The 14,488-nt window shown below is 41.9% G+C and overlaps 1 protein-coding gene across 1 annotated transcript in view; it reads left to right on the top strand.

Annotated features, from left to right (window-relative positions):
- LOC109464225 (carbohydrate sulfotransferase 15-like) overlaps positions 1 to 13,697 on the top strand; it is a 41,885-nt gene extending 28,188 nt beyond the window's left edge. Inside the window, exons 4-10 of the mRNA XM_019761163.1 lie at positions 2,342 to 2,484; positions 3,331 to 3,470; positions 4,575 to 4,682; positions 4,841 to 4,997; positions 5,276 to 5,441; positions 7,667 to 7,814; positions 11,963 to 13,697. Coding sequence (XP_019616722.1) covers positions 2,342 to 2,484; positions 3,331 to 3,470; positions 4,575 to 4,682; positions 4,841 to 4,997; positions 5,276 to 5,441; positions 7,667 to 7,814; positions 11,963 to 12,150 — 1,050 coding nt within the window. The 3' untranslated portion in view covers positions 12,151 to 13,697. The remainder of the gene's footprint in view (positions 1 to 2,341; positions 2,485 to 3,330; positions 3,471 to 4,574; positions 4,683 to 4,840; positions 4,998 to 5,275; positions 5,442 to 7,666; positions 7,815 to 11,962) is intronic.
- The last annotated feature ends 791 nt before the right edge of the window (positions 13,698 to 14,488 follow it).

Raw genomic sequence — 14,488 nt, forward strand, 5'->3', positions numbered from 1 at the left:
AGATGATTAGCAATTAGAATATTTAAATCAAGGTAATGGTCAATGACGTTTACAATAAATATGCACAGCTCTCCTGATACATTCAAAATTTCCATGCCCCCGCACCCCGGACAAGACAGTACAAACCAGCCCTGGAAGACTTTTTGCATATTTATGTTTTATTTTTGCAAAGATAAGTTTTGAAAAAATAGATGCCAGAGGCGGGCAATTGCGAAGCTCGCAGGAGCGTCTCCAAAAATGCACTGTTGGAACGCCGTGCAAACTTTTAAATTCTCAATTATAATATATATGATTAAAACCAACTTCCAGACTATATTGAATGTATGCTTTCGATAGCTGTGTTATTTTACAGTCTTTTGTAATCACCTTTGTGCCATATGGTCTTAAAGGCATTTACGATCTGCTCATTCTAAATAGAAAATGCTAAACTGTTAACTGTTCAGAAAGCCAATGGTAGTGGGAAAAAGCCCCTCTTGAGTATGAGTGGATTTCAAAGACCTTCCCATCTTCCGACCTGACTTATACAGCGATCCTAGATGGTCTGGGTGATTTTTGCAGTGGCCTTCAGTTGAATTGGCCTGTTTTTACGGTTGTGTTTAGCTTAAAAGTCTCATATTCTTAGTCCTGTTGCTAGAGTGTTCATTTGGAGTTCTTCTATCTACGTGTATGCACCATGTGGCTTGTGTATATGGTAGCTAGTTTTACACATGGTGTTCTTATAACCCCCATACATAGCCTTTATACTATTTAGCATAAAGTGAATGCACAAAATTGATTTTGAAAGGTACTTACTCATGGACATTTGGAATAAAATGTGATAAAATTGTGTAAAATCAGTTTAATTTGCTTTTTAAGTATCCTTATATCCCCCATGTAGAGCCTCAGTGAATATTTTTAATTATTTTCATCATTTTTTAACATTTGTCCATTGATCCCATGCAGCTGTAAAAGTGTCCATGATTTACCCCGTTAAGAGACGTTGTTACCTAATTTATTATGGTCCAAAACCCGAAAACCCCCCATAAAGACCCTTCGTTCACGGCCCGCGGTATATGTGGCCCAATTAAACGACACTTGTTTTTGAATCAGCAGATGTTCCTCTCTCCAGCAACGGTAAAACCGTTTATCAAAATTGCCGCGTCACGGAGAAAAGACTACTTAAAAATGACTAAAATTTAGAAAGATGAAATTTCTGATTTCATTGGTTCTGGTAACCCCCTGGTGTACCCTTTTAATTTCAATGTTGCATCTTCAATTTTTGTTTTGTAAAAGTAGAAGACCCATGCTATGTGACAAAAGAAATCCCATGTTCATATCATTATCAGAATTACCATGGTATCCATTGTAATTTCAGTAATTTTCAGCCATAAATTGTTAGATTTTTGAGGGTCTCAGAGGGGGGTCCCAGAACTCCATAACGAAAAATAGCTGGAGGGTTTTAACTATATGGCTGTTAATAGTTCACCATACCTATCTCACATACAAAGTATGAGCCGATTTGGCCGACCCCCATCTTCCGGCCTCTGCCTGGTTCTGCCTGGTTTTCTCGTGCAATGACTCTTAAATAGCGCTTGAACGGCTTGCGCTAGAACCATCAAAGTTACTGATCAAATCCAATATGGTCGACCATATTATTAGCTGTGGTGTAACCACATTTTTTTTCATAGCAACTCCATATTTTTTCACATAAAACGTTCTTTTAACAATTTGATCCAAGATGGCCGATGACTTAATAATGCATGACATCATTTTATGTTGCCAGGGGCAACACAACTCTTAGCTTTGTAGACCTTACTGTATAAGAACGCCAATGTATCCATTACGCTCGAAAGCCGGCTGGGGTCCGCGCGCATTTTTTTAACGGGGGGAACGGCACTGTGTTGAGGGACAACTTTGTGGGTGACAATTACTTGAAATTTCAGAAAAAAATATTTCGAAACAAAATATCTATTTTAGAATATATATATATAGTGCTGGGGTCCGCGCGGACCCCAAGTGTACTGTTTAGGGTTAATATGAAATTGTTGCTATATACATTTTAGGAAAAAGTCCCAAATGTTTATGGTTTTAGCGCATGCCGTTCAGGCGCTATCAGAGATGAAAGTTGGCGCGGGCCTCAAAACGCCCCCCCCCCCGTCTAAATAGGGTTAAACCAAAATTTTTCAAAGTTTTAAAAACTGCCTGCCCGAAAACCATTGCCATGGCAACAATAAAACTTATTAACTTATCATATAATATGAAATTTTAAAAGTCTAGGGTCTCCAATTCTATTTCCACAACACGCCATGATGTTTGATAGCATAGCAAGCACATTTTGTGTCCTAGCATTTGTTTTTTTTAGGTGTTTTCAGCTCTCCCAAGAAAGTTTCTTCCCGATTACAAGAACCCGTGTTGGTTCGAGGAGGTGAATAAAAAAGACGTTAAACCGAAGGAACGGTGGCAGAAAAGAGTCTTACACAACGGGACAAGGCATTTTCTGTTTAGGTGCGTAGCATGTTCTTTTACAGATTCTTTATTAACACAACAAAAAAGTACAGAGACTTTTGTATGGTCTTCTACGACTTAACTAAAGATCTAACATAGCTAAATACATGTGTGGATAACGTCATCTTACGTACAGAGTATATGTATGATGTAACAATAAAGGTTAACTATTCTCTAACATGTGTTCTCTAAGATCTAAACATTCTTTAATGTATTTTCCTATTTGAACACTGTATTGGTTATCTCCCCTGAGAATGTAGTTGCATTTATCTATAGGATCTAACGTATTGAAATCAATTGAACAAGCGGAAAGAAAGGTGAACAGCAATAGGCGCTTATCATTGTAGAGTGTACAATCCATTATAAAATGGTGCTCATTTTCAATCTTGTTTGGACAAAATGGACAGAACCTTTGGTCATTTAGTATTTTCATTTCTATGTTTAATTTATGACAACTAATTTTTAATTTTGTGATCGCTTTTCGGATATCTAGATTGTGTATACTTGAGAGGTGTAAGTTGTTTTTGTCCATAATTTTCCTTTAATGCGGTATAAACAGAAAGTTTTGCGTTGTTACTAATAGAATTATACCATTTTTGTATGTACATATCTTGAAGGCGGGATCGTAATTGATTGATTATCGTATCCACTTGGTATGACCCGGGGTTTGTCCAGAATTGTCCAAGACCATTGTAATTCAGAATGTCGTTTAGGTGGTTAAGCCAGTCGTGTTTATCAGAATATCGTAAGCTTCACGAAGTAAGGTGTCTTCGGGCAAGTTTACAAAACGATGCCATTTTCCATCATTTTCCATCATTTTCCTACTCATGATTAACGCTTCTGCAGATGTTTGCCATATTTTTACATCATTGGTATGCCAAAGTGTGGAACGACCGATCTTTACCACCGCATCTCTAAACACCCGGAAGTTGTTCATGGCCAGAAAGAACCTCATTGGTGGGCTAAAGCACGAATTCACAATTTAGGTATGGCTTTGACTGACGATATCACGCTTCTAGCAGATCCTTCTAAAATATTGTTGGCAACAATGTTTTATCTGTCGAAAATGATACTAGTAATGGTTTTTGGTGTTGCCATGCCGATGGGTTCCTGACGAACATTTTTTTTGCTAAATTAGGGATTTTCGTTTCAACAATAGAATTTTATGAGTTTTATGTCAAGTAACAATGGTTTCTAATAATAATAGTATCTGATGCAATTTTGTGTAAACTTCATCATTAAATGTAAGGTTTCTAATAATAATAGTATCTAATGTAATTTTATGTAAACTTCATCATTAAATGTATATTTTATGCTAATTTGATGACGTCATTGGTGAAAATCCAAAATAACGGACAACATCATTCAATCAGGTTATTTTTCTTTAAATTCCATCGCTACTCTCATTTCTTTTTACAAAAAAGGTTTATATGAACATATTTAGTCTATTTTTAATGTATTTTAGCCGTTATCATAAAAGAAACTATTACTAAAATTCACTAACATTCTATTATAAACACCTTTTTAAAAGTTATGTTGTATATCAGTGCGTTTTTAAGGAATTACCTATCTATACTGATTTGGCCAATAAAATCACATTAATGATGTCTTAATGACGTCATATCACGTCATAACGACATTAAAAGTGTTGTTATCATTCTTTTTACTAGTACACTATCCTTAAAATTTTGAGGTCCCAAGAAGCGCAAAAACGGTCTAGATAGGGTTAATATTTCTTTATTCATATGTGCTTTTTAGACCAATTTTAGCAGTCCCACAGGTCTGTTAACTTAGTGATTGGAGACTGCATTTATTGATTTATTCTGAGACAAATTATAGTCACCTCTGGACTGATTTTCACATGTGTTAGCAATTCTGAAGTCAACCCAGTAGTCCTGCAAATGCTTGTTGTTCTCTTGATAAGTTAGGGGTGTGTAGTCACAATCTCTCGGATATTGTTTAACACAGGCTATGTTAGAGTTGAAGGAGTAATCATGTTGGTTCTGTGTTGTATAAAATACTAAATGCATGCCATCATGTCTCTTTATTTTTATTGATAACACAATACCTTATCGATTGCTCTCTCTCAGAGCGATATCTGAAGCTTTTCGAAGAAGCGGCCTGGGCCATCAGGAGCCGGAAAACAAAAAGCTTAACATCTGCAGGACAAGAAATCGATTATCACGGCGCCATCACAGGTATCGTAAATTAGAATGTTATTATTAAGCTGAATTGGTCAAGGCGTCATACGCACGCAAATGCTTTCCTGAGATTAAATAAAGATTTTGGCAGTTAGTACATCCATGTCCACTGGTTTAGCAGTCATTTGGTAATGTGAATTGTTCGTGTTGTAAAGGAGACGGCAGCCCCTCCACAATATGGTGCAACGGTTACTGGAGAGATCAACAGTGGGACACGCCTAACAACGAACCACCTATTCTACTGGCCAACCTGCTCCATGCCGTGCAGCCTCACGCCAAGTTTATCCTCACACTTAGAAACCCAACAGACAGGTAATCATTGCGACTAATAGCGCTACCGGGTAATGCTTATCACTCTTAACATCACTTATGACTATTGTATTTATTTGATCCAAATTTCGTCTGTTACATATATATTTAATTTGAGAAGTTGACTTTGAAAATTTGGAAAAACCCGTGAACTTACATTGTTATGGTAAAAATTCATAAATATTTAATATGTCGGCACCCTACACCTCAACGCAGACCACATCTCAGGAGGCTCCTTGCAATGGCGTTAAAATGTCTACGATGTTGCCTCCTATCTGCAGATTATATTCGGAATATCTCTTCTTCTCTGGTGGCTTCCGTTACAACAAGTCCTTGACGGATTTTCACAAGAGGGTCAACCTTGCTATTGGCATCTTTACCAACTGTCTCAGGAACAATTCTGTCCGATCGTGCGCTTACGAACCAAATCTGCCCGCAACAAGGACAGTAGGCACTGAATCTTTTCATCTATGATACATTCCTGTTTACATCTATTAGCAATATAAAATGGATATCGGGTACCTTTAATCGGGTAACTTCCCTTGACCTTCTTATCTTGTCTTATAATAAGTTCTCGTGCACTGCACGAAAACCCAAATATCCGTAGCCTTCTTTTCAGGCGTGCCCGGAACGGTGGGTTTTTTGTTTTGCTTTTTTTTTTTTTGTTGCTATTTTGGACAACCCTGGCTCCCCGTGGAACGCCTGCTTGATTTTGGTACCGACAAACGGTATAAAAGTAATTCCCCCTTTTTCCCGAGAAATGAACTATCTCAGCGCAGAAGGTCATTAAAGCAACAAACCAACCAGGGCGCCGTGGGGCGCCACCGGGCGTGTGTGTATGGCGCGCCGCTTGAAACAACAATGAAGGAAGCATGCTAGAATACGAGTAAGAACGGGGGCATATCCTGCATATCCACAGATGTTCTCATCGAAAAAAAATGGTCGCTACGACCTGAAATATTACGGTAACCTCTTTAGTAGGAGATTTGTTTTTGTTTAGCCGAGGAAAATGCTGAATCGGTTTGGTTACGTGTCAGAGAACCACACGGCGCACTTCAGGATGGATTGAACCTTGAATACACTATGAAACCGCATATAAATGAAAATTCCGACCAAAGATTATTTGAAGTAAGCATTTCGTAACTAGAATCACGCTATGTTGTCGTGGAAAATAGCGTTTTTACGCTTTGATAGAAGTGTAAAGTTGGTCAGACAAAGAAACATTATCCCGAGGTCATCCCGCGCCACCCCCAGCTAGATTTGCGTACTTACTGGAGGAGAACATGGCGCCTGGCCGGCATAATCGCAGTCTAAAAACTCGAAAAAATGCAGCAAGAAACTACACGGAGCCGATATCAACCTACATGTATTAGTACAAAATGTATGTTGATTTGGTACAACCAAGCCCACCCTCCCAAGCCCGTGGGCCAATTTAGCTGTAAGCGTTAAGCATGGACGTGTGAATTGCTTCTCGCGATAATGTTAATAGTTCCTCCCGGATACGTTAATTGGCCTTTGTCGGTACCGAAATCAAGCAGGCGGTCCACGGAGATATATGTAGGGTTGCCAGCCGGAGCTTCTATTGCGTGCGAACTACGTTTGATCAGAAAATACCCCCCCCCCTCCAAAACGACCAATCTGGGAACGCGTGAAAATGAGGCTAGGTATCCGGCCGTTTCTGGGCCTGCACACGTCACACGTCGCAAGTACGGCCAAACAATAAGGAGCACCATACATCGTTTTGCAACTGCTTGAATTGGCAGATATTCAAGGCTTTTCAATGGCCGCATGTAATAAGAGCGGGGAAATGCTGGTTAGAAAACAATATAATTTTCCCTCCTTAAATCTACCTAAAGACAAGAATTCGGTGATCTCATACCTCCATGAAATATGTACTATGTAATGTGTTATTGGTCCATGGGGGATTGATTGTATATGAAAGGTTGTAATTAACAGTTTAATTTATGGTTTTCTAAACTCAAATTGCAATATTTTGCATGATGAATTCCTATCCTTTGACAATATTTTATTTCAACATGTGCTCATAAATTAATGAACCACTCTACATTAACATAATATATGTATAGTGGTATTAACCTTTAAGTTACATACAAATGTCACAAGGTATAAAATTCCATTATTCACCATAAAATTCGCACATTTTTCACACTAATTATGCAAATCAGGTCATTATTTGCATAATTGGTATGTGTTGATGTTTCACCTGCCATAGATTACATACATCAAATGTATTAAAGTGCTATCATGGAAAGCACTGTAATTGCACAATTTCCTACTTAATCATGCAAATGTGGGTTTCATTTGCATAATTTGCATTTAATTATATACATCTCTATATAAGCTACCTACACACAAAAAATGATAAAACTACGTTGTTTCTTTCTTGACCCGCTTTAATTTTTTTTTACCAAAACTAACCTGCAGTTCCAGAACAAGTTGATAGGGGGACAAAACTTACACCACTTATTCGTGACAGAAAATCAGTCAGCAAAATCCAACACCATAGCATGACAAATTTGCCTTTTTAATCGGCTATCCTGTTTGTTTCCAGGTAACCACGTTACCGCTGTTCTTAGGTAACCACGTTTAACATAACATAACATAACGAAACATAGTTGGTATTTGTCGAATGTCAGAATATCTTTTTTTAGGTTAGACTGCGGCTTGGGCTGTACGAGGTCTACCTGCGTGACTGGTTGTCTATCTTTTCTCGGGACCAGATTCTCGTGCAACGTCTTGAGGATTACTCCAAGGATCTTCGCACTACCATGACAGAAGTTTTTAAGTTCTTAGATCTTGGTTAGTAGTTGTTTTATTCTTTTATCTAAATCTTCTGACAAATAAAATGTAACAACTTGCAGTATTCAAATAACCAGTATTACACTAATTTACGTTTGGATTTTCTTCTTACTAATAATAACTTACTGCAATGCCGCACCGTAGGTACTGGTTTGATTTTGCTGCTAAGTTTTGCTACACAGAACAAACCGCTGACAACCACTGAGAACAATCTGTAAAGCCTAGGTCACAATTCAAGAAAGGGGCCCGCTCGGCGCGTGCTCGGCCTGTTTTTTGGCACTACCGAACGGGACCTGGACGGAGACCGTCGGGCTTCCCGGCGGCTGTCGACCTACTTTTGGCCCCGAGCAGTCGCCGAATTGATTTTAACTCAAACTTAACATCACTTCGGATCCCGTTCGGCAATGTACGCCGAAGTGACGCCGTAACCTCACTGCCCGGGACCCGTCGGGCGGCCGAACAGGCACCTGCCTAAGATGATGACGTCACATGTGCTGATAAGTGCATAAGGTGGTAAGGAAAATGGGGTTATATGGGGCATATGTAAACTCCTTGTTCAGACTACGTCGCACAGTTCAACAGGCGTGTGTTACACCGTGCACTTGTGTGTGTTACACCGTATACTTGTGTGTCAGAATGCCGATGAGCAATGGAAAACAGACGAGACGATAGCCCGGCATACATGTATTTCAGGAATGAACAGTGACATTGTGTTGCATGTGGTCTACCCTGAATGGAAACTCCAAGGATCGGTAGCTGTTCCCGGTCGCCAGGAAGCGTAGGGTAGTGGCGAGTGTTAGGCCTGCTGGCAAGGGTTGTCTGGCACTGCTAGAATTAAACAGAAGTCTTACATACAGACTGGACTGTAATATCTAAATTTGCTGTTATTATAAAACATTATGGATACATTGAAATGTGTCAAGAAGTAGAGGGCATTCAGCAAAAAAGCACTTGCTCCGGACGGGTCCCTTACAGAAACCGGCCACCAAGGGGACCAAAAGTTTATGAATATTAATTAGAAGCCGCCGGCCGGGGCACAACCAGGCCCCGACAGGGAGCCGTAAAGGAACATTTAATTGTGACCCTGACAGTCGGCGCACGCTCGGCGTCATGACGCCGGCCGGCGTCTACATCGAAGACATGCCGAACGGGCGCCGTTTCAAATGACGCTGTACACAATAAAGAGTAACAGGGTTTGGGCACCAGAGATGACTTTACTTGTACTCGGAATGTTGATCACAATAGGAAAGTCATCCAACGGCCAGGCCGGCTAGTGGGAGTGTGTGACTGTGCCTGGCTAACTAAATCGTTCCGTCGAGAAGTGAAGCTAACTGTCTAGGAGTAGAACGGCGACTAGTCAACTACCTGTACTTGATATCAACGCCTAAGTCGACAACAGGCGAGTTCGACTACATGCAAGAAGAGAAAAATAAGTATGTCTCGAGTGACATGTTCAACGCCTAAGGTCGGCAACAAACTAAGTTCTGCTACACGAGTAAGTACGAGATGTAATGTGGCATCCTCAATGCCTAGAGTTAGCAACAAACTAAGTTAAACTACAAACATAACTTCAAGACGTCTGATGTGACATTCTCTTCGCTTAAGGTCAACAACGAATGAAGTTCAGCTACATGCGTCTCCTAAGCCTATTGCTCTCCTACCTAAATATATATTAAAAAAAGAACATTGCGAAAAAAAATAAAAATCAAGGCTCAAAAGGCCACTATCCTACAGTATACAACAATAAAGTCCAGCTGGTAGAGAAAGTAAAAAGTTCTGTCCGGTGGTGAGGCGAGTAATTATATAGAGTTCTGTCCTGTTGTTGAAGGATGAGAGTTCTATGCTGCCATCGTGAAGATGAAGGAGCTGCTGGTCGAGAGGCCGGTAACCACGCCAACTCCTTCGGCAGAACTTGGCAGAATGGCGCCTGACGTCAGAGCCATGTCACTACGCGCAATTCTTTGTGATGAGGGCATTGACCTCATCACCCCATAATGACGCTGTACACAATGAAGAGTGGCAGGGTTTGGGCACCAGAGATGACTTTACTTGTATTTGGAATGTTGATTACAGTAGGAAAGCCATCCAACGGCCAGTCCGACCAGCAGGAGGGTGCCAAAACTGAAGATGGGTGATGTTGTAGGCGGTTAGGAGGAGTTTGGAGAGGTTTGTTGACGGACGAGGGACCGCAGAGCAGCTGGAAGGCGCAGACGTTGTTCGCCTGAGACCCGGAGATAGCATAAGTCCGCATCGGACCTCCAGTCGCCGTGTCGTTGGCGAAGCTCCCGCGGCACTCCGGCTTCAAAGGCCAGTGTGTAACCTCCCCGACGGAGGTCGTGCGGAGTGTGGTGCCGTGAGGGTAGACCTTGCTTTAGCACGATGTTATTGAACTCTTTGTCCAGGGTCGAGGCAGTGAGAGGTCGTAGAGGACGTCGCGTGGTAGGGGGTAGGATGAAAGCTAGTGCGTGAGCCGGGGCTGGGTTGAGGTGAAGCATGTTCAGGTAGGCGCGAACGGGGCAGAGAGGTGATCCCGGGATGGCGAGGACGGGGACGTCCAGCTCCCGCTCGTTGGCATGTATTGTCTTGGACCAGGAGGCTCGAATAACTAACACTTCGGGCACTAGGGGAGAGAACGTCCCGTCGACAGAGGTGCCTGTTGGGGTCAAAGCTCTTGGCTGTGGGTGGGACTAGATTGATTTTGTGGAGAAAACCAAAGAACCCCAGGAGGATGACCGCCCAAACTGTCGCGTCTCTGGGCGAGACAAGTCTAGCTGGGTGTGTGCTCGGAGCAGGAAGGAGATCGTGACTGGATGAAGTTCTTTGGGGCGGTGGCGTAGAGTCTTTTTGATCCCTGTCAGGGTGAGCTGCACCACGGGATGGTGGAGGTCGAGGTCGTAGTGGCCGTTATTCTGGTGTAGGAGCTTAACTGAGGAGAGGTAGTGACTGACCGTGGCTGGAGACTTCAGTGACTTGCTCAGGAACTGTGCGTAGCACGACAGGAGGTGTGGCGTTGCGGGGAAGGGCTGCTTCTTGAAGAAGGCACAGAAACCCAGATACGACTGGAACTGAGTCTTGTGGTTCGCCTGTGTGCTGAGGGCGAATGCACGCTGCAGGGTGGGTTTGGTGTCCTCCTCCAGTGCCAGCCACGCTGTACCTGAGAGAAAGGGGGGGGGGAGCTGGGTCAGTTCGAGGGGATACGTGGGGAGGACGACTAACCATTACCAATCGTGGGAGAACCTGAACAGTTCAGTGGGTACAGGGATAGCGGTCCAGAGGCGCAGGTCCAGCCGCTGACGCAGCTTGTCCCGATACGAAGGGTGAAGATGCAGTCTACTGAGGAGATCAGGTATGGTGTTGTCATTGCCCGGGATGTGTTGAGGTAAAAGTCCAACTTAGCCTGCAGGAAGATCAGTTCCCGACCGCAAGCCACAGGATTCTGTGGGTCTGTTCGCTTTCTTTACCCACGTCTCGCAGGTCTCGCGAGAACTCATGCGTGAGGCGGCGAGATGATCTGTCGGGGGGAGGGGGTGTTCGATCTTCGAACCTCCGGCGGCGCCCTGGTCTCCTTGTAAGAAAGCTAGGTCAAGTTTTAGCTCTTCAATTTCTCTTGTGACGTTTGCCACCTCCTCCAAGAACTGGTCGCGGGGGCTCCTCGCCGGGGTCGATCGGTGTTGCGGAAGATCCAGGTTGTACTCCGCGTCGTCGAGGCCATACTCATCCCTGTAGCGGACCGGTGGCCGCGTCTTGCGTTTCGGCCGCACTACTGGCTCTGACATGTTTGGGGGCGACTAGCTAAGCCCGGAAAAAGAAAACTGTTCGAAGGCCGACGAGGAAGTGGTGCAGAGGCGCCCTGCAAATAAGCAGCTAGGACTGGGTAGCGACTTGGCAGAACTTGGCAGAATGGCGCCTGACGTCAGAGCCATGTCACTACGCGCAATTCTCTGTGATGAGGCCCATGACCTCATAACCCCATAATGTGACCTACGCATAAGGCAGATTTTGGTATCATTGCAACTAAATCTTGTACAACACCTGCACGACTTTTCCAAAAATGCCTTCTGTTTGAATTCGTAAAAGATTGTATGACGAATTTGACTAAGCCCTTAAAACTATACCCCTAATAGATATTTTCTTAACGTATTTTACAGGCCCTGTTAAGGAAAAAGCTGAACAAGACGCTATATTCACCTCCAATACGCAGCGTTCGCAGACGAAGAGTTATGACAAAATAGGCCAGATGTTGCCAAAGACGCGGAAGGTCTTAAACAAGTTTTACAAACCATATAACCAGCGACTTGCTGCACTTTTGAACAATACTGACTTTCTCTGGCAATAGCATAGTTCTATATTCCTGACATGAAATGAGTCTCCAGCGTAAAAATGTAAAATTGCCTTGCTACAGCATATTTGTGTTGGCTAGTGTCTCGTCCCATTTGCCATTTTGCGAAAATATTAAGTATAGATATTATGTTTTGGGGGACGGTTACTCAACTTACTGGTATACGTTTGTAAAGATCTACATGTAGCATAGTGTGCATGTACGAACCATCTCTCTAGCTCTATGTTGTCTCTGTAAACTCCATTTTCTGGGTAAAGAAATCTTTGTGAAATCTTGTTAATATTACTTCAAAAAGCAAGGAACAAACCACCTCTCTGACGTCACTGCTGTCGTTGGAAAGAATAGAAACTTCTTTATATTCTCGTTTATTGTAGTGCGTTCTGTGACCATAGTTCAACAGATCAGATGTTGCTCATTCCGCGTTGAGAAATATTGATAGGGGGTGGGGGGGCTGGACAGACCTTCAACATTTACTTTTCTTGAAGGAAGGAGGTGAGTGATGTCACACAAAGACACACATCGTATGATACCATTAGAAAACGAGAATTCTACAACTCTAGATACATTCAGCATGCAAATAATGCCCTAATTTACATAATGCCGCTATGTGTAATGATCTATCTAGATCTATATACCTTGAATGTTTCTCCCTCACTCTATCTCTTTACATATATATATATCCAGTTTATTGTCTTGCATGTTATTAGGAAATCCATCCATTTCTTTCATAATAGATACCGGTAGAACTTTATTGCACGACAATTTGTACTACGAGCTAGGTGTGGCTGGTGTAGAGTTATGAATGTGTCCCAAAACATAGAATATAGATATAACATTAATCCTCCATGTTGCACCATTCTTACCAAGCTAAATCAGTAATGATACAAGGCTAAACAATGTCACTGAATATACGCTGGAAAATATAACTTGTATGGGAAAAAGCTGTTGCGATTCGTATATCCGAACTGAATCCGAAAGTTATGTTTTTCCATGACCTATGATCATGTGGGTGAAAATTTTGCAAACATTGATGTGATTGTACATTATGTAACTGTAACCTTCATTTACTTCACCCCTACCCCTTGTAGTCTCTGTATATATATATTATGGAGTAAGGGAAATATAATGTAGACAAATTTATCAGCATGATCTTTCTAGATGCCGGCACATACCACTACTGTCAAAATCAGGGATGAATAAACAAAACAATACCCAATGCTGCATCCACAACCTCAGCAATTTGTCAAGTCAAGTCAAGTGAAAACAATCTTCAATAGATTTAAATTTTCTGTTTAATTTTAAGCTGGTGATTCAGTTTTGCAGCATATTTATACTGTCACAAGCCTCTTGTGTCTGAAATGTTGATCTAATTATGTACTAGTAGCAGCTGCTATTTTATGCCATTATCACTCTAGACATGCCTATTATACAAACAACCAGTGATCTGTACTCTGATATATGTGTGTGTTTCTCTGTGTGTGCATATGTGTCTGTACTAGTGTGTGTACTAGTGTGCAGAAAGAGTTCTTTGGTGAACAAGCTTGGTGGCCATAATGATATATTATACTTATATCAATTACACAATGTTTGAACAGTGTTAACTTTAACTGAAAGCCTTGTACATTGTAAGTCGATTCATCATATTTAATCCTATGTAGCTTTATCGGATTTTAACTTAAGCATAATTCTCACCAGCAGAATGATTAGGTCCCCAACCAGAGAAATTTTGCTTACGTGCTTCTTATTAGTCGCTCTTTGTTTCTTGGCCATATGAACACATTAAACCAGATTAAGAGTGAAATCAATGAAATTGACCTACTCCTATGAAGGCATAAAGCATAAAAATACTGTGCTGTGTATCTTTTTCTTTACTATGAGTAGGACATGACCCTAATGTGGTGCCTTACCTGGTCCCCCGGATTAAAGAGCCATACAAATAATATTTGTATATGGTGTCTTACCTGGTCCCCAGATCAAAGGGCCAAAGAAGTATTACATGTATGTGCCATATCTGGTCCCCAGATTAAAGGGCCACACGGATTGGGTAGGGGGCAGAAAGAAGGAGGCAAATAATTGATTTTGACCTGCTAAAATGGTCTAAAGGAACGTCTACTTCCAGGAGACTAGTAGTACATCTTTTGGTGCCTGTACTTGGCAACCTTACAATCCAGAAACCATGCATGTCACTAGCCAGTCAATTTCTCAAGTTACGTTGCAAGGACGTATCTAACATCACATGTTATAATGTCGTTAGCCTGTTTGTTATTACTCTATCCCCTTTTAACCCTACCTAGACCGGGCTTTTTTGACATGGGGGGACCGGGGGGGGGGGGGG

This window comes from Branchiostoma belcheri, unplaced genomic scaffold (assembly GCF_001625305.1).
Source record: "Branchiostoma belcheri isolate BF01 breed outbred unplaced genomic scaffold, Haploidv18h27 scaffold134, whole genome shotgun sequence".
Classification (NCBI taxonomy): Eukaryota; Metazoa; Chordata; class Leptocardii; order Amphioxiformes; family Branchiostomatidae; genus Branchiostoma; species Branchiostoma belcheri.